General features: G+C 40.3%; 1 protein-coding gene across 5 annotated transcripts in view; it reads right to left on the bottom strand.

Annotated features, from left to right (window-relative positions):
* Positions 1–25,408, bottom strand: part of Pparg (peroxisome proliferator-activated receptor gamma) — a 125,053-nt gene that overhangs the window by 15,016 nt on the left and 84,629 nt on the right. For all 5 annotated transcript variants that reach the window (XM_087656165.1, XM_087656164.1, NM_001145367.1 and 2 more), the window contains 3 exon segments: positions 22,346–22,484; positions 11,883–12,082; positions 1,717–2,167 (listed from right to left, as the gene is read on the bottom strand). In XM_087656165.1, the coding sequence (XP_087512291.1) occupies positions 1,717–2,167; positions 11,883–12,082; positions 22,346–22,484 (790 nt within the window).

Here is a 25,408-nt window from a genome sequence, read left to right as displayed (position 1 = left end):
GTTTATGGTTATTAATGGTGTTTCTGGGGCTGGGAGTATAACTCAGTGGTAGACATGTCTAAGACCTTGAGTTTAATCCTGAGCACCCAAAATTCCTAAAACCCAACTGTTCAACTCCCCAAAAAATGTTGCTTCAGTGTCTGAGGGTGTGCCTGGGTAGTAGGTGCTTGCCTGGCTCTCGGTTCCATTCCCAACACACAAGGACAGAACAAAACGAAAGTGAGTTATCACATGACACTAACCCTTTCCTCCCCTTTGCTCCCCAAATCATGCGAGGCAGTTTTACTTTGCACAGACTAGAAGCCTGGACCATGGATTCTGGAAGCAGACCAACAACCCTAGTGCATCTTTCTTTAGACAGGTTTCACTTACTATGTAGCCTGGTTGCCTGGAACTCTCTAGATCAGGCAAGGCTTGAGTTCACAGAGATTTGCTGTGCTGGGACTAAAGGTGTGTACCATTATGCTTGGCTCCCAGCTGCATTTTACATTGGTCACATCACCGTGGTCAAGGCCACATATCTTCCTCTGCTTTGGTTTCCTCACTTAAAAAAAAATAACACTCACCTCAGTGAGTTGTTGTGAGGATTTAGTGTGTAGGAAGTGCTAAGAACCCTGCCTGGCATTAGAGTAACCTCCTTAGTGTTGGTTCTTAGTGATCTTAATAGTTACCATGTACCACACTTGAGCAATCTGCTCTCAATTGCACAAAACTAACCACTAGATCACGCTCTTTGTCCAGAACAATAATACAGCTTATACCTCAGATTCCCCTTTCCCACAGGTAAGTCACAAATAGGTAAGTGCACAATTTACATAGAAAGTGCACCTAAAGTCAATTACAATATGAGAACTCATTATTTTAAAAAGCAAAGTTTTGTTTGTTTGTTTTAAGACTAACTAGCTCATTCTGGCCATCAATTCCAACATCCTTTGCCTCAGCCTTCTTAATGCTTAGATCCTAAGTGAATACTATCTGTCTGGCTCAAAGCAATTTTTGTAGATAGAGATGAAAACAGAAAGTTTTCTTACTTGGAAACAAGAGAGAGAACACTGAAAGTAGCATTTGGTATAAAATGTGTCTTTTGGAGTTGGTTATTAGATCAGATATTTGTAAGGCCCAAATTTCAACAAACTGCTAAGTAGTCAATTTCTTTCTTCGTGGTGTGCTCTTGGGTTCACACTGTATTCATAATCACAGCCAAGTGCCTTATAAAGGTGTAGAAGGGACGCCAGCAGGAGAACCACATGAGAGAGAAGGTAGAGTTTAGCAATGCACATTCCCTGATTTCGGATGCAGGGAAGGTAGGGTGGGTGTGTTAATTGGGCCAAGATATCACAGTGTTGTCTGCTCTGTACCGCAGAAGCAACATCAAAGTTATATTACATGTGTCATTACTAAAATGAACTGAAGACCAGATTGGCCTTTTGGGAAGGAAGGGGGCAAGGGAAGGAAAAAGAACATGAAAGAAGAGAGCATTTGTCTTTCATGATTGGATTTGGCTGGAAAAAAAGCACTGTGATGAATAAAAGCAAGGATCCCCCCAGTCTTCACTCTGCACACCGATGGTACTCAGCTTGGGGAGTGACATGCTCATGGCACTGTGCCATTGGCATGTTTTACACACAACTACAGCAAGTAAAAAGGGGCACAGAGCACTAAGGAGACACAATCCCACCAACAATTCCACCACAGAAATCAAAAGATGGCTCTTACCTCCACTGAGAATAATGACAGCTATAAATATGGCCAAGTCACTGTCATCTAATTCCAGTGCATTGAACTTCACAGCAAACTCAAACTTAGGCTCCATAAAGTCACCAAAGGGCTTCCGCAGGCTTTTGAGGAACTCCCTGGTCATGAATCCTTGTCCCTCTGATATGAGGACTCCATCTTTATTCATCAGGGAGGCCAGCATGGTGTAGATGATCTCATGGACACCATACTTGAGCAGAGTCACTTGGTCATTCAAGTCAAGGTTAATGAAACCAGGGATATTTTTGGCATACTCTGTGATCTCTTGCACAGCTTCCACGGATCGAAACTGGCACCCTTGAAAAATGCGGATGGCCACCTCTTTGCTCTGCTCCTGCAGGGGGGTGATATGTTTGAACTTGATTTTGTCTTCTCCCATCATTAAGGAATTCATGTCGTAGATGACAAATGGCTGCAAATGAGAAGGGAAAGCGGCTGAGTCCCTTGTTCTGAGAGAGCATCGCCCTAGTTCCCGAGGACTATTTTGTATGAACATCTTTGCCCTGATGGGTAAACGGGTGAGAGATGATGGCACTTAAACAGGAGAGAGGGCTCTTCCTATTCATCATTAGGATCTGCTGAAGCCAAACATTTTATCAACTCCGAGCTTTAATCCCTTCAACTTATCCTGCCACTGTTACCCCAGGAATGACTAAAATGACAAAAAAATCTGTTGACTTTTTTGAATTTCAAGAGAATATACACCCCATATGAACAACAATGCCAAGCAACCAGAGCTTCCAGGGACTAAGCCACTACCCAAAGACTGTACATGGACTGACCCTGGACTCTGACCTCATAGGTAGCAATGAATATCCTAGTAAGAGCACCAGTGGAAGGGGAAGCCCTGGGTCCTGCTAAGACTGAACCCCCGGTGAACTAGACTGTTGGGGGGAGGGCGGCAATGGGGGGGAGGATGGGGAGGGGAAGCCCATGTAGAAGGGGAGGGGGGTTTAGGGGGATGTTGGCCCGAAAACTGGGAAGGAGAATAACAATCGAAATGTAAATAAGAAATATTCAAGTTAATAAAGATAAAAAAGAGAGAATATACATTTAGCCTTTGTTAAAAACAAAAAAAATAATTAAAGCATCTTATAATTGAAAAGGCCCACTTGAACATAAACTAATCTTGCAGCTTTAGATTAAATATACTCAGACCACAAAGGAAACACTGTGAACATATAAAATCTATTTCACTATAAAAAAAATCACCCAAAGCAGATTAAAAATATTGAGCCAAGAAAATGTCTGTTTTCTTTCTATGCTCTGGAAGCCATCTGTTTCAGAAAATGTAGCCGTAGCAGGCCTGTGGGTTAAACAATGCAAAAAGTGGTAAAATAAAATGGTTTGAGCTTTGTACTTTTTGTAGTTTTGAGGACCGAACTACAGAGCCTCATGTGTGCTAAGCAAATGCTCTAGCACTGAGCTGCAGCCTCAGCTCCGAAAAGCATTTTACTATATCTGTTCTTAAGGATCAATTAATAGAGAAAACAAATGGATCAATCACACAGATTTATAAACAGGCTGCTTTGAAAAGTAATTCATGTTTGTCATGACACTCTACTCCCTATATATATATGTATGTATATATATATTTTAAAGAACTAGTCAAAGGCTTATGATCATTGTGAAACTCTCAAGGTTGATCAACTTGGAGGAGGAACACTTCATACTTATTTAATGTACTGAACCCCAGAAAGAGCTAACCTCAATGTTACTAAATAATTTCTATAGCTGAACACTGGAACGAAAACAGGCTATCTGAGTCCTGGTTTTGGGTCTATGGTTAACTTTCCCCCTCTCCAAAGATTTATTTTCTCTTATGTGTATGGGTGTTGACCTGTATGCATATAAGGGTATCGTATGTGTATCTAGTGCTTATATAGGTCAGAAGAGTTCGTCAGATCCCTTGAAATTAGGGTTATAGATGGCTGTGAGCCTTGTCAGCTGCTGTGTGAGGGCTAGTTAGCTATCACTTAGGGAAAGTCATTTACCCTTCCAAATTCTCAAGGTTTTTTGCTTGCTTGTTTGTTTTGCTTTTCTTTTTGTTTTGAGTTGGGGTTTCTCTGTGTAGCCTTGGATGCCCTGGAACTTGCTCTGTAGACTAGGCTGGCCTCGAACTCAGAGATCTATCTGCCTCTGCCTCCTGAGTGCTGGGATTAAAAGCATGTAACACCATTGTTGGGAAGTTGACAAAATTGGAGCTTTCCATTTCTTTTCTAGAGGAGAGTCTAGTTGTATTTTTAGTGTGTGTGGTGGCTGTGCCTGTGTGTGTTGTATATGACACATGATCATAAAATTCCTGATGTACTAAAAGCAAGTTCTTTGAGCAGAGGTTCTTAAGAGCTTCCCTAAAAGGCAAGATGGGGTGGGTGTGGGTTGCACAAGTGGCAAGATTAGCCAGCTTCAAGATATATTGGCTAGAGATTTAACTACGGACTCTTGCAGATAAGTGTTCCTGATCTCCACCAAGTTCAGTCAGTTCCACACCGAGAACTCTTAAACTGAGTAGATTTCCAAATGCTTCAAGGTTGGGTTGCTCTAGAAATAATGCTGCCCTCAGTACACTTCAGCCATAATGCTCATCACACCTCAGAGAGGAGAGCCTAGAGGGCTCAGAGGCAGCCTGCTTGCTGCCTTTGATTGTTGAAGACAATCAGGAGCAAATCACGCTCACTGTTTCTTGGACATCTTACTTCGGATTACCCTAAGTCTTCACAATTGGCATCATTAGGAGGAAGAAGATAAAGAAAAGGCTCAGTCAATTATAACAACTAAACTGTGCTAGTCCCAAGGGTCAGATTCTAACCTTGAGAAAAATATGAGTGGATGAAGATGATTTTACAGAACCTAGAAGAAATGTTTTCCTTCTCCCTGCCTCCCCCTTCTCTACTGGTGTTCAAGGGGTATCATAGTGTATTATAATTTATATTAACAAAATATAAGTGACTTAACATTTTAAGATAAGGCCTCTGGTACCTAACCTAGGCTGGCCTTAACCTTGATATATATCAGGGGATGATCATAAACTTCTGATCTTCCTGCTTCCACCTCTCTGGTGCTGGGATTTCACAGGGGTACACTATCACACCTGGTTCACAATTTGCTGGGGATTAAGTACAGGGTTCCAAGCATGTCAAGTCCCTATCTCCTTGACTTCCTTTATTCTCCTGAGAATATGAATGTGGACAACAGAGAAGGCAGTTCAACCAAACACACCGTATTGCAGGTGACATGAACATGAACCATCACCTCAGTTAGACATAGCTGCTTGCTTAGAATGCTCAAGGCTCTGAGTTCCAAATCCCCAGGATGGGAAATACAAGCATAGAATCAAGACAGTGGACTATATCTTCACACCCAGGAAGACTGTACCCAGACTTGCCCCTTCAGCTTCCTGGTGAGCTTCTGCTCAGTCATGTGGGTTCTTGGCACAGAGTGTGAGCATCAGATTCTTTCACCTCCAAGTAAGCGATTTATCTGGAACTCTGCCCTGGTCCATCACCCTTGTGATTCTCCTTGACTTCCCCTGCCCCTCATATAAAGCCCCAGGTTCCTGTTTTTGAAGCTCTGGGATAGCTGAACATAGGGCACCAAATCCTGCTAATTTTCTCTCCCAATTTAACAACAATGAGACTTTAACCCCTTGGCAATCAGTGTTGGTCAGGATATCCTGGCAGTAAAACACTCAAGGACAGAGAAAAGAGGCAGCACCCCCACCATCACTATGCCAAACCCGTACAGTTTTGGAAAAAAAAATAACCCTTCAGCATTTCTGATGTTTCTGAAAAAGTGGGGAGCTGGCAGAGAGTATGGAGTGTTGACATGCAAATGAGCACCAGTGGGGAGTTTGTTGTTGTTTCCTAGCTATATTTTATTATGCTGGGCTTTTTTGTTTGTTTGCTTGTTTGTTTTTGACTCTGCATAAATTCTTTCTGCTTCTATGTGGATCTGTCAAACTGTAAGACTGATTCCCAGGCCACCAGCTTACAGTTCCCATACTCCAAAGGATCCACTTAGGCATCACTTTCACATCTCACTGGGACTTCCTCATCCTCAAACTGCCTAAGAAAGTAGTTAGTGGTTTGCCTGCCTATTGAGAACAGAGTTATTAACACTCTGCACCATGGACAGCCTTCTTTCTGTACAGTGTTCTTTATAAAACAAACTGTACGTCTTTGATCACATTTCTGTACAAAGTTAAGTGAGCCCTAGCATTTTGGATCAGCTTGTAGAGATGACACCATTTGCACGAGCAGCCATGCCTTCAAAATTTGACTCAGTTTTTTTTTTTTTTAAATCTAGTTTACAATGTATTTACCTTCAGAAACAGCATTAAATGGCTAGGTAGGCATATTACTTAGCAGGAACAAAAGCTACAACTAGACATGCTCAGGGGACCATCTAGGTTTTTTAGGATCCAAAATGCATAAAAACTATGCAAATGATGAGAACAAAATTCTTCCCAGAACAGTGGTCAAGGGAATGAGATATTCTGATGCCCAAGCTTTGCTGGCTACAGAAAGATTCTTCTTTTCTTCCTACCTTCCTTCCTTCTCTTTCTGTAGTACTAGGGATTGGACATGAGGTTCATAAATACTAACCACAGCCTGTGATATTGTGTGGATGCACCTTTTAGTAATACATCAGCATGTTAATATATGAGTTATGAAAGGGAATATACACAAAGTACTAAGTTCACAGCTCCTCTTGACTAATAAAACAACACATTAAAGGAGATAAATAGGAAGGTTTAACTAACACAGCTCAGGTTATTCTGGGTGATTTCTCTAGTTAGCCACATACATATCTGCATAGTACCTGACCTGCTCACAGAAATCACATGATAACAACAGTGTGGAATCACAGCTGAGTGGGAGGGAAGCCAGGCATGGTACTGCTTGTTTGTGATCCTACAATTTAGGAGGTAAAACCAGCAGAATCTGGAGCATAAGTTTATTTGGCTACATAGTGAGTTCTAGGTCAGCATGGGCTACATGAAACCCTGTTTCTAAACCAAACCAAATAATAATTTGGCTTGGGAAAAATATGGGCCTCATTTCGTGGGCCTCTCCAGATACTTAGATTTTTTTTTCAAATAAGAATACTACATTCTTGGAGCCTCTCTTTTAAATTTTATTCTGGTCTTCTGCCTTTCTTGACTTTCATAGTATTAGGCACACATCTTGTCCTCCATGAACTACAGTCAATGAATGCTAACCCCAAAGTACATTGTTTCTTCAACTTCCTTTCTGTCCTTGCTCCTGTGTTTCAGTTTTGCTTGTTGAAAACCATGGGAACCACAGAACTCAAAGGCTCCTCTAAAAGCACACATCGTTGCTCTCTAAATGGGAAGAAACTAGAAGCTAAGCTACTTTACAAAGTCAAAGAGTTCTTTAGAGCAAACCCTAACTAGAACCAGAATATCCCCCTGACTGTCTCTTTTTAAATTCTTTCTCCATGGCTTTAAACCCTTTTCAATAAAATTATTTTTCTGGAAAGAACTAGGGCTCTTCTGTACTGGGGTCCTCAGGCAGTGCCTTTTGAGTGATATTTTCTAGAGACAACTGCTGTCTGTTATAGAAGTTAAGTTAGAAAGACTCAGTTGTAACTCTGTGTCATCATGTAGGTAAGTGATTTAAGACAAACAAATGAAAACTTAATAAGAATTATTTGCACTCAAACAAACCAGCACATAACCACAGCTCTTAAATAAATTGTTCAATTTCAGCCAAACAGTTACTCAGTGGATAAAAAAAAGGTACTGGTCAACTCAGTCCAACAAATAAAGAATAAATAAATAAAATAAAAATAAGTTAAAGAAGCCCAAGTGCTTTCCCCCTTAACTATATTGAATATTATTGTTATTTTCTGGCACTGGGAATGGCATCCAGAGCCTTGTATGTGTTGGCAAGTGTTCTCCTACTGAATTACACATCCAAACCTAGAATAATACAGTTCAGATCTGTCATATCATTAGCTTTTACTGATGATTCTGGTTATAAAGTCCTTTGTTTTATTACTATTGATAGATGGGTCGATAATGCCTGGCCCCTTCTTCAGACACCTTGGAGATTACTCAGCTCCGTTTTCTACTTTATTCCTATAGGGGTCCCTAAATCTTTCTCTTCCCTCTCCCAATACTTTTCTCCTTGGGGGAGGATAGATTTTTCAGTTCGTTCAGATTCTTTCAAAAAGGTGAAGGGATAGACTATGCTTTGTTTAGCTGTATGTGTAGGATTTAAAGAGACGTATCTTTCCTATCACTTGAGTCAGTATGATGTGATGGCCACTGTATATTTTAGAAAGCATAAATGTAAATGGGCACAGAAATGTTTCCACAGCAGTTTACAACTCTGCATGGGCTTTATGATTCAGTGGTTTTATATTTCATATACTATTCAGAATGATCACTTTTCTAATGGCACCAGTTTGCTCCTGTTATAGGAACAGCGACTTTACATGTGCCTATCTTAAACAACATGATGCCTTGGAACCCAAAGTCCAACACAGTACAAATAAAACATTTTATTTCTTATTTGTAGATAGAACGCAGCCAGGACTTCCCTAGGCATCACTCTCAGATATGAAGTGAAGAGTTGGCAGGCATACCCAGAGTTTTTCTATTTATTGTTTTATGACCAGCCATGGCAGTGAGAATGGTTTTTGAAAAACCACTCTGTTTATTTTCATCAACAAACATGGGGTCATGTGATCACTGTACCAGCGTGATAGTCAAACATCCTAAACTTCCAAAGTCCATTCAGTTATCAAACTGCCTTCAAGAAATGAGGCTCTAGTTTTAATATGCTCATGGGTTTCAGAGATCACTGGGATTTCTTCAACAAGGGCTATGCTGAAGCAACCCCTGGAAGAAAGGTAGTGGGGAGAATGGATTCCACCCTGTCTGAGGGTGTTGAAAAGGCATAATGCTCCTAAGAATTCTTTAGTGACTATAGCCCACCTCCCCCTAACCCTGAGACTAGAATGCCTAGTCCATATTCTTGGAGGAAAGATGATGAAAATTATTGGTATCTTATCCCAAAGATACGATGTTAAAATTGATAGAAGAGCAGGAACATTTAATTATCTGTTTTGAAAGGTGTAAGTGGCCCCAGGGAATAAGATATAGAAGAAGGAAGTGTAGCTGAGGAGGGGGAGTGGCCCCTGCTAGCTCAGAGGCAAAGGCTGAGAGGGCAGCAGCTGGTAGGTTCCTAACAGGCTATGGTTAAATGGAGCAGTGAGATAAAGGGAAAGAATGGCCCCTTCAGTCTGATCATTTCCTTTTGCGAAGGTTCTGGGTAATTGGTCATCCACTACACTGAGCAGCCTCCCCCAGGCTTGGCCTAACAGATGCTGATGACATCAGCTACAAGCTGGGTGTATACTGAGGCCTAAGCTTCTCTCCTTATGGCCTCAGCCACTTTCTCACATCCCCCACCATCTCGAGAGGCCACACTTCAGCAAAACTTTCCCTATCAATGCAAATCCAAGCCTTCACAGTCCTGGCCAAGAGATAACATAACACCCCTGAGATTGATGCTATCAAATGAATAATAGGACCATGCTGATAAAGAACAATTCTCACTGCAAATCACATTTTGGGTTTCTCTTCCATATTCTCTACTGAACTATTTCCATTGGTGCTCAATTTGATTTCACCAGATAAGGAGAAAACAGTGCCAAACAATTTGATTTTAGTTCTGTATAATCAGTGAATGGGTTGTTTATATTTGGCTGGGTCTCTTTTCCTTTTCTAGACCCCAACTGGAGGTAATTCTGTCACTATCCAATCGGTAACGATGTCTAGTTTGATGAACAAATATTGGGCTAGTGAAAAGCCCTCTGTTGAAAGTCCGTAATTTCAAAGGGGCAACAGTCTTTAATTCAATTAAACAAATAGTCTGAGTAACTATTATGAGAAAAGCACAAGCTTATGTACGATAGGGAGAAATGACAACCCTTGGCCTCTGAGCTTGAGAAGTCTATAATCAAGCTTTTGTAGCCCCTTCCTTAAAGCAGCTTAATAGCTATTTGTTTCACAAAGGACCTCCAATTATCTTATTTTTAACTCAGAGACCTAGAGCCAAAAAGTCAGCCAAGATGAGGTTTCCAAGTGGTTTCTAGTGGTTTGAGCGCTGTGTCATTCAGAACCAAGATAGGAGTAAGTTGGCCACTGTTAAATATATTAAATTCTTGCCTACTAGGGTGGGCTGGCTTTCTCTCTCTCTCTCTCTCTCTCTCTCTCTCTCTCTCTCTCTCTCTCTCTCACACACACACACACACCTAGCTGTTAAGTAGTATTAAATTGATAGGCTTTCCAGTATGGACTTTAGATGTGCACTATAGGTTAAGACAGTAGGAACCCAGAGCCTGCAAGATGAGTTGCTGTAGGTAAAACTGAACTGGCTGGCCTTTCAGCAACCTCCTCCCTCCCCAGTGCCTAACTCTGAAGATCCCAGACTCCAGCCCTCTCTCCTGCACCTGTTCTTGGCAAGTGTTAGTTCTGTTCAGTCATGTGGCTCTGCAGCCTTCCTTTACTTTTCTGCCTGTGAAGTAAGCTTACTCTCTGTAATCAAGTTAGCTACTCAGAGGCTTCACTTGTGTGTCTCTTGCTACGGCTGCTTTTGGTACGTAGTGCACACACCTCACTGTACTATGACTGGTCCCCAGTCCACCATCATATCATGTTCTGTAGTCCTAGGAATAGCATGCTGTGAATGCTCCCATCTAGAAGTCGGAAAGCTTACATCCTAGCCCTCAGTTTTCTGTGTGCTCACCCCTTACCACTTCAGTTCCCCCTTCTTAAATGAAGATAATAAACAACAGCAGCCTTCAGAGGGCCCTCGGCTGGAAGGTAAAGAATGTGTAAGATACTTGGGAACTGTAGTACCTAGGCCCTTTTATGTCACTGTGAAGGTATCAGTCATCCCTGGGAGAAACTCAACTGTTCTTCCTGGTATGGGCTTTCTCATAGTTACTAAGCTGACTCCACTCAAAGTCATTTAACTAAAAAGAAAGAAAGAACCTGAGATAGTCATCAAAACACATTAGGAGATAATATGATTTTTTCCTAAAATCTGAATGGGCATCAAGTTACATCTATCCCCCTAATAGTTGACTGGCTCTCCTGACCATTGGAAGTAACTGACAACACATAGGGCTTTCAAGAGCCGGATCCAGGTCTTTTGCATGGGATTTGTAGCTCTTACTGCCTAGGGATATTCATCATGTCATAGACCATATCATCAAAGTCAGACCCTGCTGTAAAACCAGAAGCACAGAGACCCAGTCCAGGCACACTTCCAGCTGCTGGTGGACTGGGGAGCAGCATCTATGTTTCATTTTAATGTAATTTGAAGTTGCTTCTCAGCTTTGTGTCAGAAACTTTCTGCTTCCTAGAAAACTGGATTCAACAATAATTTTCATCTATTATGAATTTTCTAAACAATGTCACTCAAGGAATCTCCAGGCACGTAAGAAGCCTTCTGTGGCTTAGGGCTGGAGCTTAGTTCTAGCACATGTGTACCCAACATACTTGAAGCTTTGGATTCAATCCAATATTTTAGCATACTAAACAAACAAACAAACAAACAAACAAACATTCCATTGGAGTAGCATAGGCAACTTAGATCCTTGCAGAATGTAGAATTCATGTATAAACCAGAAGGCTGGAGCCTCCAGTTTCCCAGGAGTAAAGCTAGGTACTGTAAGGAAATAGGTCTCATGGTATCCTGATGTACTTTTGCGCCCACTTTGAACCTGGGACAAATGACCATAGAAAAACTGAAAGGTAGAAATGAGACAACACTGCAAGGCTTCTGAGACACTGTTGTGACCAGAAAGCTTCACATTCATTCATGAGTGTAGAGATGACCTAAAGTTCTCGTATTACTCTCAAAGGTTTTTTATTACAGCTTGGAGGACTTACTCCTTTTTCAGAACAATGTTTACTTATCCTATTTGAAGACATTTCCTGTGTTTTGGACCCAGCCTGCCACAAGATTTTAACAGTCTGCAGCTGAACTGTATTTTGCATACACATGTGCATCAAGGCAACTCATTTAGTCATAGGAAACAGCCCCCAGCCCCAGCCACCCCAATGAAGAGAGCAGAAGAGAACTAACTGATTTGTCTGTTGTCTTTCCTGTCAAGATCGCCCTCGCCTTGGCTTTGGTCAGCGGGAAGGACTTTATGTATGAGTCATACAAATGCTTTGCCAGGGCTCGCAGATCAGCAGACTCTGGGTTCAGCTGGTCGATATCACTGGAGATCTCCGCCAACAGCTTCTCCTTCTCGGCCTGTGGCATTCGCCCAAACCTGATGGCTACAGAGGAAGAGGAATGACAGGATGAATCATTGGATCATTACTAGGGCTTCACATTGTGCTTTCCCTAGTCTTGGTTCCCACAGTGCGAGTCCCTCCTCTCTCCACCCGGCACCGGTCCTGCCTTCTTTCTACCACTTTGCTCATGTTTTTATTTCATAACAGTAGCACAGACAAATGAAAATTAACTTATTTACTTCTTCAGTTAAAAAAGGCAACATATGATCCTGTTAGGAAATTGGAAGGATCTGCTTAACAACCAGGAATACATATTCATTTAACCATGAAGTAATTGAGAAACAACTCCTAGCCACCTGTTATGCAAAGTCACTTTCTTTATAAGACTTTCAAGTGCAGCTAATTATTACTTCCCAGTACTCCTCCAACCCTGAGCACTTCAATGATCAAAATGTTCACACTGTACTATAATTATGACTTTTTATGCCTCCAATCCCTCTGTAGAACAATATCCTGCAGCTAAAGACACGGTCATATTTATCTTGGTAACCTCTGCACTTCACAAAAAGTAAGGCAGGAGCATCTTCCTGTTTCATGAATTAAGCAGCTATGGAGAAGTTCAAGTTGTACAAACACAGGCCCTGTTCTCAGGCAGTTTGTATGAGCTTTTTGTTCCTGTTGTAAAGAAAGACCTGGGATCTCGAATATTAAGTGGATGCAAGTTGACTTCCCCCCACCTGCAGAATTTCCCCTTCATGACAGCCATCAGAATACCTTTAATTTGGCTTCTCAAGGGGTGAGGAAGTGTGAACGTAAAGGAAAGATTTAAGACAGAATAGAAGGCCTAAGATAGGAGTTAACCTGTGAGAGCTGGGGTGTCCTCTGGGCACAGAACCCTTGCCTGGCATGTGCAAGGCCTACAACCCAACCCCAGAAAGTGAAATAGATAGTGATCTGTTCGTAGATTTTAAACGTGAATAAAATTTCCTACTTCTGATATTACTTAAACATGTCACTTTAGTAACATTTCTTTGGAGCCATACTTTGTTGTTGTTTTAAAAATATTTATAAAAATAATGAAATACATTTAAAATGGGGGTGCTGGAGAGTTGGTTTCGTGGTTAAGAGCACGTGCTCTTGTGGAGGAACCATTTTGATTCTCAGCAACAAGTTCGGTGGCTCACAGTCATCTATAACTCAAGTTCTAGGGGATCTGGCACTCTTGTCTTACTTTTACGGGTATCAGGTATGTACACACATATACATGCAGGAAAAGCATAAAAAATAAAGTAAAATTTAAAATAAAAATGTATATTTATTTTAGGGGTGTGTGTGTGTGTGTGTGTGTGTGTGTGTGTGTGTGTGTGTGAATTTGCCTGCATCTCTGTATCACAGTGTGCACCTAATGTCTGAGGAGGCCAGCAGAGGGCAATGGGTCCCCTGGAATTGCAGTTACAGACAGATGGTAATTGTCATGTGGGTATTGGGAATCAAACCTGGGTCCTCTGCAAGAGCAGCTAATGCTCTTATCTGCTAAGCCATCTCTCCAGCTCCAGGTGGATGGTGTTTTTTTCTTAGACTAAAGGTAGTATGTCTATCATAAGAGAAGGTATATGGGGACATTTCTATCTGCTCAGTGACTTTAATTGTTGGTGCTGGAGATCGGATCTTGGGTCTTGTGCATGTGGTAGACTGAGCCACAACTCAGGTATTATTTTTTATTGTATTTTATAGTTTGAGTCTAGGTCTTGGTGCGTAGCACAAAGTGGCCCAGAACTTGAAACTCTCCTGCACTAACCTCTCTAGTTGGTGGGATTAGAGGTTACTACCATGCCTAGCAAATTTTGTTTTTAAGAAAAGACTTTTGTACTCTTGAGTCTCAGATGTGTAAATTTACCTCAGTTGAGCCTGTACTTAATCACTAATAAGACTATTGCCCTACAGGGATCTCCTAAGAGACCTTGCTTGGAGTGAGAGGGGAAAGGATGCTTGCCTTTCAGTTTACATTAGATCAGCATATGTTTAGAGAATAGTTTTGCTAAATATAACCTTTGTACATGACCCCTTCAACAGAAATCTTTAAACAATTGCCATTTTTTAAGTCAAAATTGCAGACTCCGCCTTCACTACTATTTTCCATTTTAGCTGCACTGGGGTAAGGAATGTCAGCTTACTGAGCCGCCCTTCCACCTGGTCACCAGATCCACTGGGCTCCCTCAGTCTAAGACCATGACACCACTGTCTCTTTTTTAATAGCTCTGGCCACAGTAGTCAACAGTGTTTTCTTTTCTCCTCAAAGACAGGAGTCTTGCTCATTACACCCAGCACTTAGCATATTGTTAGGCACATATTAAGTACTTGTAGAACATTATGAAATACAACGAATAAAATACATGTTCATCATGAAATGGAGACCTGCTCAACAAGGCCCCATTTGTCCCTCGGGGACTCTATGTATAGTTAATGGTTGCTGGAGGAGGCAGAGGCATTTTCCTCAGTGATGTAGCCCTGGTAAGTTGCCTAAGCTCCTGTAAATAACTTCTCACATATGCTTCTGTATGTTATCCTGAGTAAACTCATTAGGTCACAAAATAAAAGGAGGGAAAGGCGGAGGGAGAAGGGGACGAGGAAAACAGAAGGAGAAGAGAAAGAAGGATGATGAAGACAACAACATAAAAGTCGAAGGGGAGCCAGATAGTTTGGAAGAGGAAAGGGACAAGGAAAGATAATGGGGGTGAATATAACATGCATGCATGAACATGCCACAGTCATGGCAATTAGTTAACATGTACAAAGCACATAGAAGAAAAGGGGACAGAGCATATGAGAACCACTTGGGAATATTCTAAAATGATACGTTTCCCATGGAGCATTCTAATAACCCTATATCCATCCGATATATATATTAGTTAGTGTGTGACGTGATGCTATTACTGCATTTCTAATGTGTTTACATTAGTTGTTCTGCTAGAATAGAAGCTATACAAATACCAGGTTTTATCTTTGCTCCTAAGTACAACAAAATACATAGACTATATAATAAATGTGTGAAAAATTAAATTCCAAAATATGAAGTTTAAAATTGGACAGATGAGTCAAATGTACATTGGGAAGTTTACATGAGAGACGGTAAGAATTATGGTATATTAAAAGATGAAGAAATTGTGGGCTGGGCATATGGATCAGTGGTAGAGTGCTCTCCTAACATTCATAATGAAGCCTTGGGATTGCTCACCAGCAAATAATAAAATGAAATAAAAAACAAAAACAAAACACATACAGAATTTCTGGAATACAATTGGAAAAATTCAGAGCTATCATACAGTGAGACAGAAGTTGCTAGAATCCTCTCCTGTTTTATAGACACTCTGAATAGTCTCTTACTTGATGAATAATTAATAAGTGGACTTTCATGCTAGATACTGTCCTAAGATCTGGTTATTTTAATAAGTGTCGCATTATGGGAGGTCAGAGGAAAAATCTGTGGGAGCTAGTTCTCTTCTACTCTCTGAATCTTGGGGATGAACTTAGGTTGTTAGGCTTGTGGCCAGCTCCATTACCTGCTGAATTATCTCATTGGCCCTCTGGTTAAATTTAAAAGAAAACATTTATTTATTTGTTAATATGTGTAAATATTTTACTTATACATATGTTTTGTACCATGTGTGAAGTCCCTATAAAGCAAGAAGAAGGCATAGGATGCCCAGGAACTGAAGTTACAAACCACCATGTAGGTGCTGGGAATCAAATCTGGGTCTTCTGCAAGAACAACCAGTGTTGTCAATCTTGGAGCCATATCTCCAGCCCTCTGCCGATTAAAACTTTTCTTGCTTTGGTTTTTTAAGACAGGGCTCTCTCTGTAGCCTTGGCTGTCCTGAACTCATTCTGATCTAGAAGATGAGTCAAATGTACATTGGGAAGTATGCATTAGAGAAGGTAAGAGTTATGACATATTAAAAGATGAAGAAATTGTGGGCTGGGCATACGGATCAGTGTGTGTTTAGGCTGCTCTCAAACTCATAGAGATCTGCCTGCCTCCACTTCCTGAGTGCTGGAATTAAAGGTGTGTCACTATGAACGGCTATGGTTAAAATTTTATAGATAAGGAACTAAAACATACATAGACATTAACATGCCTAAAATGCACTTTATCTTTCCTAGTGGACAATCACAATAGCCAAGTTAATTAGTTAAAGACAGTTTCCTATCACATTGGCAGTCCTTAACTCTTTCCTTCACCTAATAAAAACTCTTTCCTTCCCCAACATAAAAGCCGTCTTTATGAAGAATGGCCTTGCTAAACCTTCCTTGTGCCTTTACTCAATACTCAGCTAATGTGGGCATAGCTAGAATCGCCTGGGGCTCCAAATGAACTAATGCAGCCAGAATTCTCCTCTTTAAAAAGAGCACAGACCTATAATCTCAGCACCTAGGAGGTAGAGGCAGGAGGAACACTTGTGCAAGTTCATCCTCACCTCACAGCAAGTTCAAATCTAGCCTGAGATACGCACATCCTTGTACTAAGAAACAAAATGTTTCTCTACTTCAGATCTGTTGTAACAGATTTAGTCCCACCAAGCAGGACCTTGCCTCCTTCCTCTGCTAAGCCCCTGATGTGTAGAAATGCTAAATCTACCTGTGGGACAAGGTTTGCCTAACTTGTAGCAGAGTTGCTTAGCAATACAGATGCTTTATTCATGAGATTTAGCCATTTTGAGAACTTCTACCTATAGTGATATGAATTTGTTCAGATTCTAGCTGAAGAACACTAGCTTTAGCCATCCTAATTAAGGTGATATTGAAAGAGCTTTAGCTGGGCATATGGGCATATACACACACACACACACACACACACACACACACACACACACACACACTTATCTTCTACCAGTGATGAATAATTTCCAGTGACAAAAGGAAAATATTCTCTGTGTCACTCTGAGTCACTGAGAGAGACTGTCTGGCTTCTGGAAGGCGGTAGAATTAACACTGCTATAGATGTCATCAGGAAGTCAACTTTCTGATTTCTTCTCTATGGGTTATAGAAAACTGTATAATATCTATGATCCCCAATTACTTTATCTGCCGAAGAGGAACTAGGAAAAGATTTCTCAAGGTCCTTCTTATTTCTGTATTAGCTCTAAAGTACTCCAAAGAGCTAACCACTCTGGACTCACAGTACTTGAGAATATACTTTGCTTTCCTTTATAAAGCAATGTTTGTCCCATAATTGAGGCTTTACAAAATAAAAGGGCACATTTTGTCACAGACAGCAACTTGAATTTTTATATCTGGGGTAGTTATATACAGAGGACAGACAGGTTGTTATAGCCCAGGGGTAGAAAATGTGCTTAGCAGGTTTAATCTCCAGCATCAATCAATCACTCAATCAATAAACTTTAGGCATGTGGAATAATTAGGTATCTTGTTTTCTGGATCTGATTCTCATGCTAAAACATAGTAAACTGACATGTTTTCAAAAATGCCTACCAAATTATAGGCACATTAAAGGCAGATGCTACTTAATTACAAAGGCATATTAAAATGGATTTTCAAGATAATAAGTCATACAAAATAGAAGAATAAAGTTGGATCCTACAAAAACAGATTTTTCTTTTAATTTTTAAGGGATGAGTTTGTAGTCATAGCAGACTTTTAACAGCAAAGATGTGTCTCCTGGTCAGGTTTCCATTTGTACATGTTTGTTGCATGTAAATCACACAAGACATAACTGCTAGTGTTATGACCATTACCAGTGAACAATACCACTCTTTCCTTCTTCCTCCCTCTGTGTTCCCCCTGTCTGTTTCAGTGGAATGAGGTATACTGGGAAGGCACAGACTACTTAGAAGAGCAAACACAAGGAATCAGAAAAGTCTTTGGAAAAAACATGTGAACAGGGACTTGAATGTCAGGTAGATTCTGATAGGGAACACAGGAAAGGTCCAGAGATGACAATGTTTGTAAGCACAGAGACTATTTCCAGGAACAGCAAGACAGTTTTCCTGATGTCTATGTAAAAAGGGGACGAGAATGGGAGAAGAGGCAGGGTCCCTAGAGAAAGATCACGAAGACCAGAGACAATAAGAGGTGCTTTGTGTATGAGGACTGTCATCTTTCCCTTTGTGTCACAAAGATGATAATGGCTGATTGCTCTTGGTTTTTTGGATGCAGTGGTAAAGTACTTATGGTAGGCACGTGTGTCAGAAAAGGCTTGTTTACCTCTTGGTGGCCAGGAAGCAAGGAGAGGCAGAATGGGGCCAGGGACTCACCTCTCCTTCAAGGGTACACCTCAATGTTCTAACTGGGCCCCACCACCTCACAAAACAACCAAGCACTGGCAAGTCAGCCTTCACCGCAGGGCCTTTGGGTTCATTTCAGATCTAAACTACAGCAGAGATTTTTTTAAGTAATAAAGCTTAAATCCGTCATTTAGGCTTTCATGCTACACACTAGGACATACTAGGGCTTTTGCCAGTCATTGGGACAACTACTTCAGACAATGCTGAGTGCCACAAAAGTTGTGAAACCACACTTTTCCCTTTAGATTTTTATGAAACCACCAAGAAACTATTTTTAAAGTTGTTAGCTTTTTTTATCTTCAATAAAAGGGAAAAAAACCCACATCATTTGTATCATAGGACATCCTGATCAACAAGGCTTTCACTAACTTAAACATATGAAAAACATAATTATCAAATTCTAGTGTTATAGAGAAAGCCTGACTAAATGACTCATTAGTAGCACAAGCTAATTCTTTTCTACTTTAGATTTTTTTAAAAAAATGTATTTATGCTAAACCTAGTTATTTAGTTTATATGTAAACAGTAGCTGTGAGTATGAAATATTCATACTTCAAAATGTTTTGTGACTAAATTTTTAAAATTAAAACCAATATATTTTTAAATATGGTAAGACTGGGGATGTGATAGCAGATCTTTTCAACAGAAGATTTGCCTAGGCTGGGTTTAAACTCATGGCAATCCTCCTGCTTCAGCTTGTTAAGTCTGAAGTTACATGAGTGTACTACCACACCTGGCTCTACCTTTAAAGACAGAAAGTTGAAATGCACCATGTGATTTTTCTAGGAAGACTGCTCTAGGTTTTTACTCTAGCCTTAAACTGACTGGCAGCTGATAACACACACACTTGATTCAGGCACACAAATTAAGCTTTTATGACACTAAAACATGGGTAGAAACTTTCAAATTCAGGCAATTGATATACCAGATGTCCACATGTTTGGAAGACTCTAATATCATCTTATAAAATGTATGGACTAGCTGGTTGGAAAGTGAAGAATCAGTGAGTTATGTTTTTCATTATGAATAATGGGATAATTGTCAACTGTGAAAGGACCTAATGATCGCTAGCTTCGATGACTTTTGGCATTATTCTCCAGGGCCTTTGATTCCTTTGAAGGTCACTGTGGAATCTCCCTTCAAAGCTGCATTGCTAATAGAGAATCTAAACACATTAAGTGGGCTAAACAGAGGCAAAGAACAGAAAGGAAGTAACAGAAACTAGGTGGAGTAGCACATACATGTGGGAGAGTTAGGAGGATTGCAAGATCTACATCAACCTTGGCTACATAGTGAGACCTTGTTTCCAAATAAAATAATATAATTAAAAATCAAAAATAAAGCAACACAAATTGGGGCAGGTTGGTTGTGGGGAGTGTTCACTCATGTATATACTGAAACAGCTCCACACCGATATTCATGTAGAATGCACAGGGTGGCATTTTGTGTGGGTACTGTTACTCATGCTGTTAGCTCGCATTGGCTAGTATGACCACAGACACTTAGAAAGTTTTGTATTCAGAAACGATTCCTCATCAGGACTTGATTAAAGCCCCCTGCAGATTCCTGTCCTGTGTACAGACGATTTGGATGCTTCCTTATTGTGCAGCAAGCTCATTTACCTGAAAACCTCCGAGAAGTTTTGTTAGCCAGCTGTAAGTCCTTTGGTGGTTGAGCTGCTTAAGTCTCTGATACTAAAGCATTTAATGCCCATTAGTTCTTGTCTTTGCAAGAAAAAACTGAACACACTGTTCAGATTGGCTCCTCTAGGTAGAGTAAAGGAACTGAGTTTTTGTTTGTTTGTTTTTGAGACAGTCTCACTATGTTGTTATGACTGGCCTAGAACTTGCTATGTCGACCAGACTGATCTTGAACTCAGCGATATCTGCCTGTCCTGCTTCCTGAATGTTAGTTAATTGTTGAGAGCAAATGATAACTTTATATCAAGGGCATGGTAGCTTTCTTTGACTTTTCTGGGTGGAGAAAGTTATACTATCCATACTACAGAGGTTAGATTTTTGGGAGAAAGGGTACTGGGAATGGACTTTGGGGTCTTATGCATGCTAAGCTTTGTACCGGGCTACACTCCCAGCTTGTAGTTTAAATACCATTTACCTGCAAATGCTAAGCAATGGGAGACACATTTCCTGTGAGGTGTGCTTGCTTGTAAACCACAGAAAATATGTTTTACATCAATGTTGCAGTGCCTGTAAGTGCTAGGAACTATATTTCATATGAATATGAGAAATGACAATTTTTAGAATAGGCAAAACCCAAAAGCATTAAAAGCAGTACTGGCATGCTTTCCTAGACTATCTTGATGATAATGACCTCAAAGTCAATGATTTCTTCATAAAGATGAAATAAGTTTGCTGCAACTTGATTGCATCAACTAAAATAAAGCTCTTGGCTTGAAAAACTTGTTCTTATGTTTTATGAGGTTTGAAATAAAAAGGAAATTGATGGAATTAAACCAGCAAATTATTTTGCAATCAATGACTGCAGTTGTACACTGCTACAAAGCAGATGTGGTCAAATGTTGAGGAAAGTTGGACCAAATCCCCTTCCTGTCCAGTGCTGTTGATAGCTCTATTCATAATTCACTCTTGCCTTTAAAGGAACTGGCCTATAAAGACAACTGCACCTTTTACTGCTTTCAAAGGGTAGAGAATCAACCAGTTGGTCATTGACAAGCATCTTGATGGCTCCCACTATGAGAAACAAACATCTCCATGATGGGATACAAATTTAATCTTTACAGATATATTAGAGTCTACATAGATGAACACTACGTTCAAAGATTATCTTCTTACCAGATCAGTTTTTCGAGAGATGAAAGCAAAAGAAAATAAAGATCGGAGCTGGGTGTAGCTCAGTGGTAAAGTGCACATTTAGTATGCACAAAGCCCTGGTTCTGATCTCCTGCATGAGAGAAAGAAAAGAGGAGAGAGGAAGGAAGGAGGGAGAGAGGGAGGGAGGAAGGGAGGGAAAATCGGATATCAAATGAAATAAAACTTTGGACTTAATCCTATAATTTTAGTATATATTAGTTCTTGAATCCATAAGGATTTTTTTAAAAGCATTGACGAAGACTTCACAAACACTATTAAGTTACAGCTAAAATTAGGTTTGTGGGACAGTCAACCAATCAGAACCAAATGGTAATGAAGAATTTGTTTTTAACAGGCATAGATCTTCCATGATTAATGTGAGTGAGTGCTGCAGCTCATGAACACATGGATTTTCTCTACTATTTCTCTGAAGCCAAAAATGTTCTTTTTTCTAATGCTGGGAATGGAACCCCAGGACCTCATATGCACTATAGAAATGCTTCTTCACAGGTTACGTTCTGTAAGTTTGAATTTAAACACAGGTTTAAAAAATATGAAGTTTTATCCACTTGCATTGATGTAGCATTGAAGTTTTGTGAAAATTCCAAATATTTGTGTCTTTTTCCTACAAGTCTGTGTGTTCTCTGATGCAAAGGCATGGTAAACAACAACAACAAAACAACAACAACACAACAACAACAACAACAACAACAACAACCGGAATACATGAACCAGAATTCTGATAATTGCTTCTTGATTCTTATACTCTGATCGTCAGAGACACTCAGCATTTTCTTAAAGCAGGCAGAAATAACCAACACATGTGATTATAATTCTGCTTTTAAGCTGTTTTTAAAAAAAGATTTCAGAGCAACATGCATACCATGATAATCATTATATTTGCATTAAGTCATCAGTTTTCCAAAGATCCTTTCCCTAAGTTTTAAGTCTTTTCTCCAGTCATTACAGGTGCCCAGACAAACAAAGGATTCTATCTAAAAGCTGAAAGGTGCTGGTCTACATGAAGAAGCTCTCATCAGGATGAGTTTGAAAGTTAATACTCTTTAGAAGAGTTTACCCATTTCCATTAGTTCCCTAGGGCCTACTGACCTGGACCTGGCATTGGCCAGGAGCGTTACAAGATGTACACATGGTTCTCAGTATCCACTTACCATTGTGAGACATCCCCACAGCAAGGCACTTCTGAAACCGACAGTACTGACATTTATTTCTACTCTTTTTGTGGATCCGACAGTTAAGATCACACCTATCATAAATAAGCTTCAATCGGATGGTTCTTCGGAAAAAACCCTGCAAAGGATGGAAAATAAACAATTTTTAAGTCCATGTGATACATGGAAGCAGCAACCTGTGGATAAAGACATGCACTGACTTGGATATCAGCAACAGTGGATTTGGGCTGGAAAGATCGCTCAGTCAGTAAGGTGGTTGCAGTAAGGGCCTGAGTTCAATCCCCAGGAACCTTGGAAAGATACTGTGCTTCTACGGTTTGTGTTTGTCATCCCAGGACTGGGAGACAAAGACCAGAGGAAGCCCGAGGCTCATTGACCAGCCAGGTTAGTGTAATTGCTGACTTCCAGGCCAGTGGGAGCCCCTTGCTTGAATATGGTTGACAGTGTTCATGAGGATGACACCAACATTGTCCTCCATCTTTCACATATATGCACACACACACACACACGCACACATACACACACATACACACACACACATTCCAATGCACATATATGAACTTCTGCATACACACAAAACACAAGTTGCATTTGTGACACAGTTCTACCATGGGGGCCCTGCACAAGTGCTTTTCTGTGATTCATTGGTCCTTTCTGTAAACCAAAGTACAAGAGGATCCTCTAGGGTTCTTTTTCACTTCTTATATACTGAGCACATCTCACTGATGTCATGCAGCGTACCTTGGCCCTCCATTTGGTTTTCAGCATGCTCTGAGAAGTGCTCTGGATTTAATGTAATGCAAATAAAATAGCATGTAATCAGTCCAGTCTCTCAGCAAATCATTGCAGCAGTGTGCCCCAGCCTTCACAACTGTGCTAAGCAGCTTGGCAAAGTTATAGTCATTTCCTTCTAAAACGTGATCAGGGCCAATAAAAATCCACATGTGAATAACTGTTTGGAATTCTCCATGTTGCAATTTCCTGCAGGATTTGTTTTATTTATTTGTGTAGTTGAAAGAATATCCTACCATTGTAGCTTGCAAGCAGAAAGAGATAGCAGGAAATAATTCGAGAAGCAATTGGGAAATCCTCAGAAAATCTGCTACCTCACAATGCAAATACGTCCTTCTGGGACTAACAGAGTGCTCATCTAAATTTACTACACATGTTGGATAGAACTGCAGGAAATTTAATTGTAAGTATCTCCTAGCTCCAGTGTGTGTGTGTGTGTGTGTGTGTGTGTGTGTGTGTGGTGTATTTGTGTATGTCCACAATTCACTTTTATTTCTTATTATGTTCATTTTCATGAAACTCACTTCTCTTAAATTCGTCTGGTCCTGCTAGGTATAAAACACTTGGAATTGGGTCAGCACGACGTCTTCATAGGTAAAAAGCCCACGTAAACCTAACAACTCAAGTTTGATCCCTAGAGCCCATGTTGGAAGAAGCAAGTGTACTCTTCTAGGTCCACTGTGATAGCTTATATACATAACCTGAAAGTGGTAACAGGGACTAAACTGAGGTTTTGTACAAGCTACACAAGCTATTGCTAAGCTACTGAGACTTTGGATTTTTAAAGACAAGGGTCTCGTTATGTAGCCCAGGCTGACCTTGAACTTGGGTTTCTCCAGCTTTGGCCTTCTGAGTGCTGGGATTTCAGATGCGTGCCACCATGAGTAGCTGAAAAATACCTTTACACAGTATTTTTATTGAACCCATCTTTTTGACTGCAATCTGTTCAATGAGTTCATCCATGGAATTTTCCACATGACAATATGTTGGCACTAAAAATTTTCAGGGTCTTGTGGATTTTGGATTCTAGAATTAGGAATGCTCATTCTGTATTCATATATCTACACCCTTTATTACACATTTTGGTAACTTCTCCCCTTCTTAGTCAGCCTTATCCTTCATCTGGTGTTGTCTTCCTGTCTCTGCATGTGCCCCACTTCTGGAACTCCTCGAGTCCTTACTCCTTATCTTGTTTCTAGTAGCGCTTGTGACGTTCTAAGAGATCACAGAAATTATCTAAGTGTCTGAATGCTCAGGCTTTATGTTGAAATGCATTTTCAGTGATTTTTAAAAACCTGTAAACATTTCATTCAGTTTCTGCTCTTGAGCAGTGTCAGGCATACTCTCTAGCACTTTGAATCCTGTGTGTGTGTGTGCGTGCGTGCGTGCATCCATTCTCTCTGCGATAAGTCTCTTGTCAACTGATTTTGGTGGTGATCTTTTCTGTCTCACTGGGTGCTCGTATACATTCTGTCTCCCCAGCACTCTGTCGAATTCCTATAGTGTGGATAGTATAGATTTTCTTTTACTTATTTCTTGTTTGTGTTTTCTAAATCTGAGTTTCTTTTGTTTATTAGTTTTGGGATTCCAATTAGACAAATGTTATGTTATTTCTTGGTTTAGCTTTTGTTTCTGGACTTTTCTTTTGTGCTGTCCATTTTCTTGTTCTTACTTGTTTACTAATATTGATTGCATATGTAAAAATCAGAACACAAATTAAACAAGACCACATAAAAACCAAATTATACTGATGAAAGTAAAAGCAAACATTTCTCACTAATGTAGTGAGACCAGTGAGGATTTCTCTGGAGGATTCACTCTGATATTGATTAGTGCAAGCATACCCTTTAAAAGCTCTCAACAATACCACCCGTTCTGAGAATTTAATGAGCCTTCAAAATCGAGCCAGCCCAGCATGAACTGCTATTATTTTTGGTGATCAGATGTTATCTTTCCCTACTGTGTCCAGTATGATATTTGAGCTTTCCATTGGCTTTTTCATTATGATAATTATACATTTAACTTTTAGAAGTTTCACTTGACTTGGTTTTTCAGCCTGTGTATTCCTGAGGGGTCTGTGTGGCCAGTTCCTTGCTTTGCTCCCATCCCTCTGTTTAAAACAAGTTTTACAGATCTGCTCTGTACCCTGTAGCAGGCCATCCCTATACCTGCTTTTGGAGGATGGGAAGAGGATATCAATACCAGTTTTTTTTTTGATAGGTGTTATTCAGAATTATTGCTTTATCATGT

Source organism: Rattus norvegicus, chromosome 4, assembly GCF_021556685.1.
Source record: "Rattus norvegicus strain SHRSP/BbbUtx chromosome 4, alternate assembly SHRSP_T2T, whole genome shotgun sequence".
NCBI lineage: Eukaryota > Metazoa > Chordata > Mammalia > Rodentia > Muridae > Rattus > Rattus norvegicus.
Note: the sequence above shows the minus strand (reverse complement) of the source record. Positions and strands in the feature narration are given on the sequence as shown.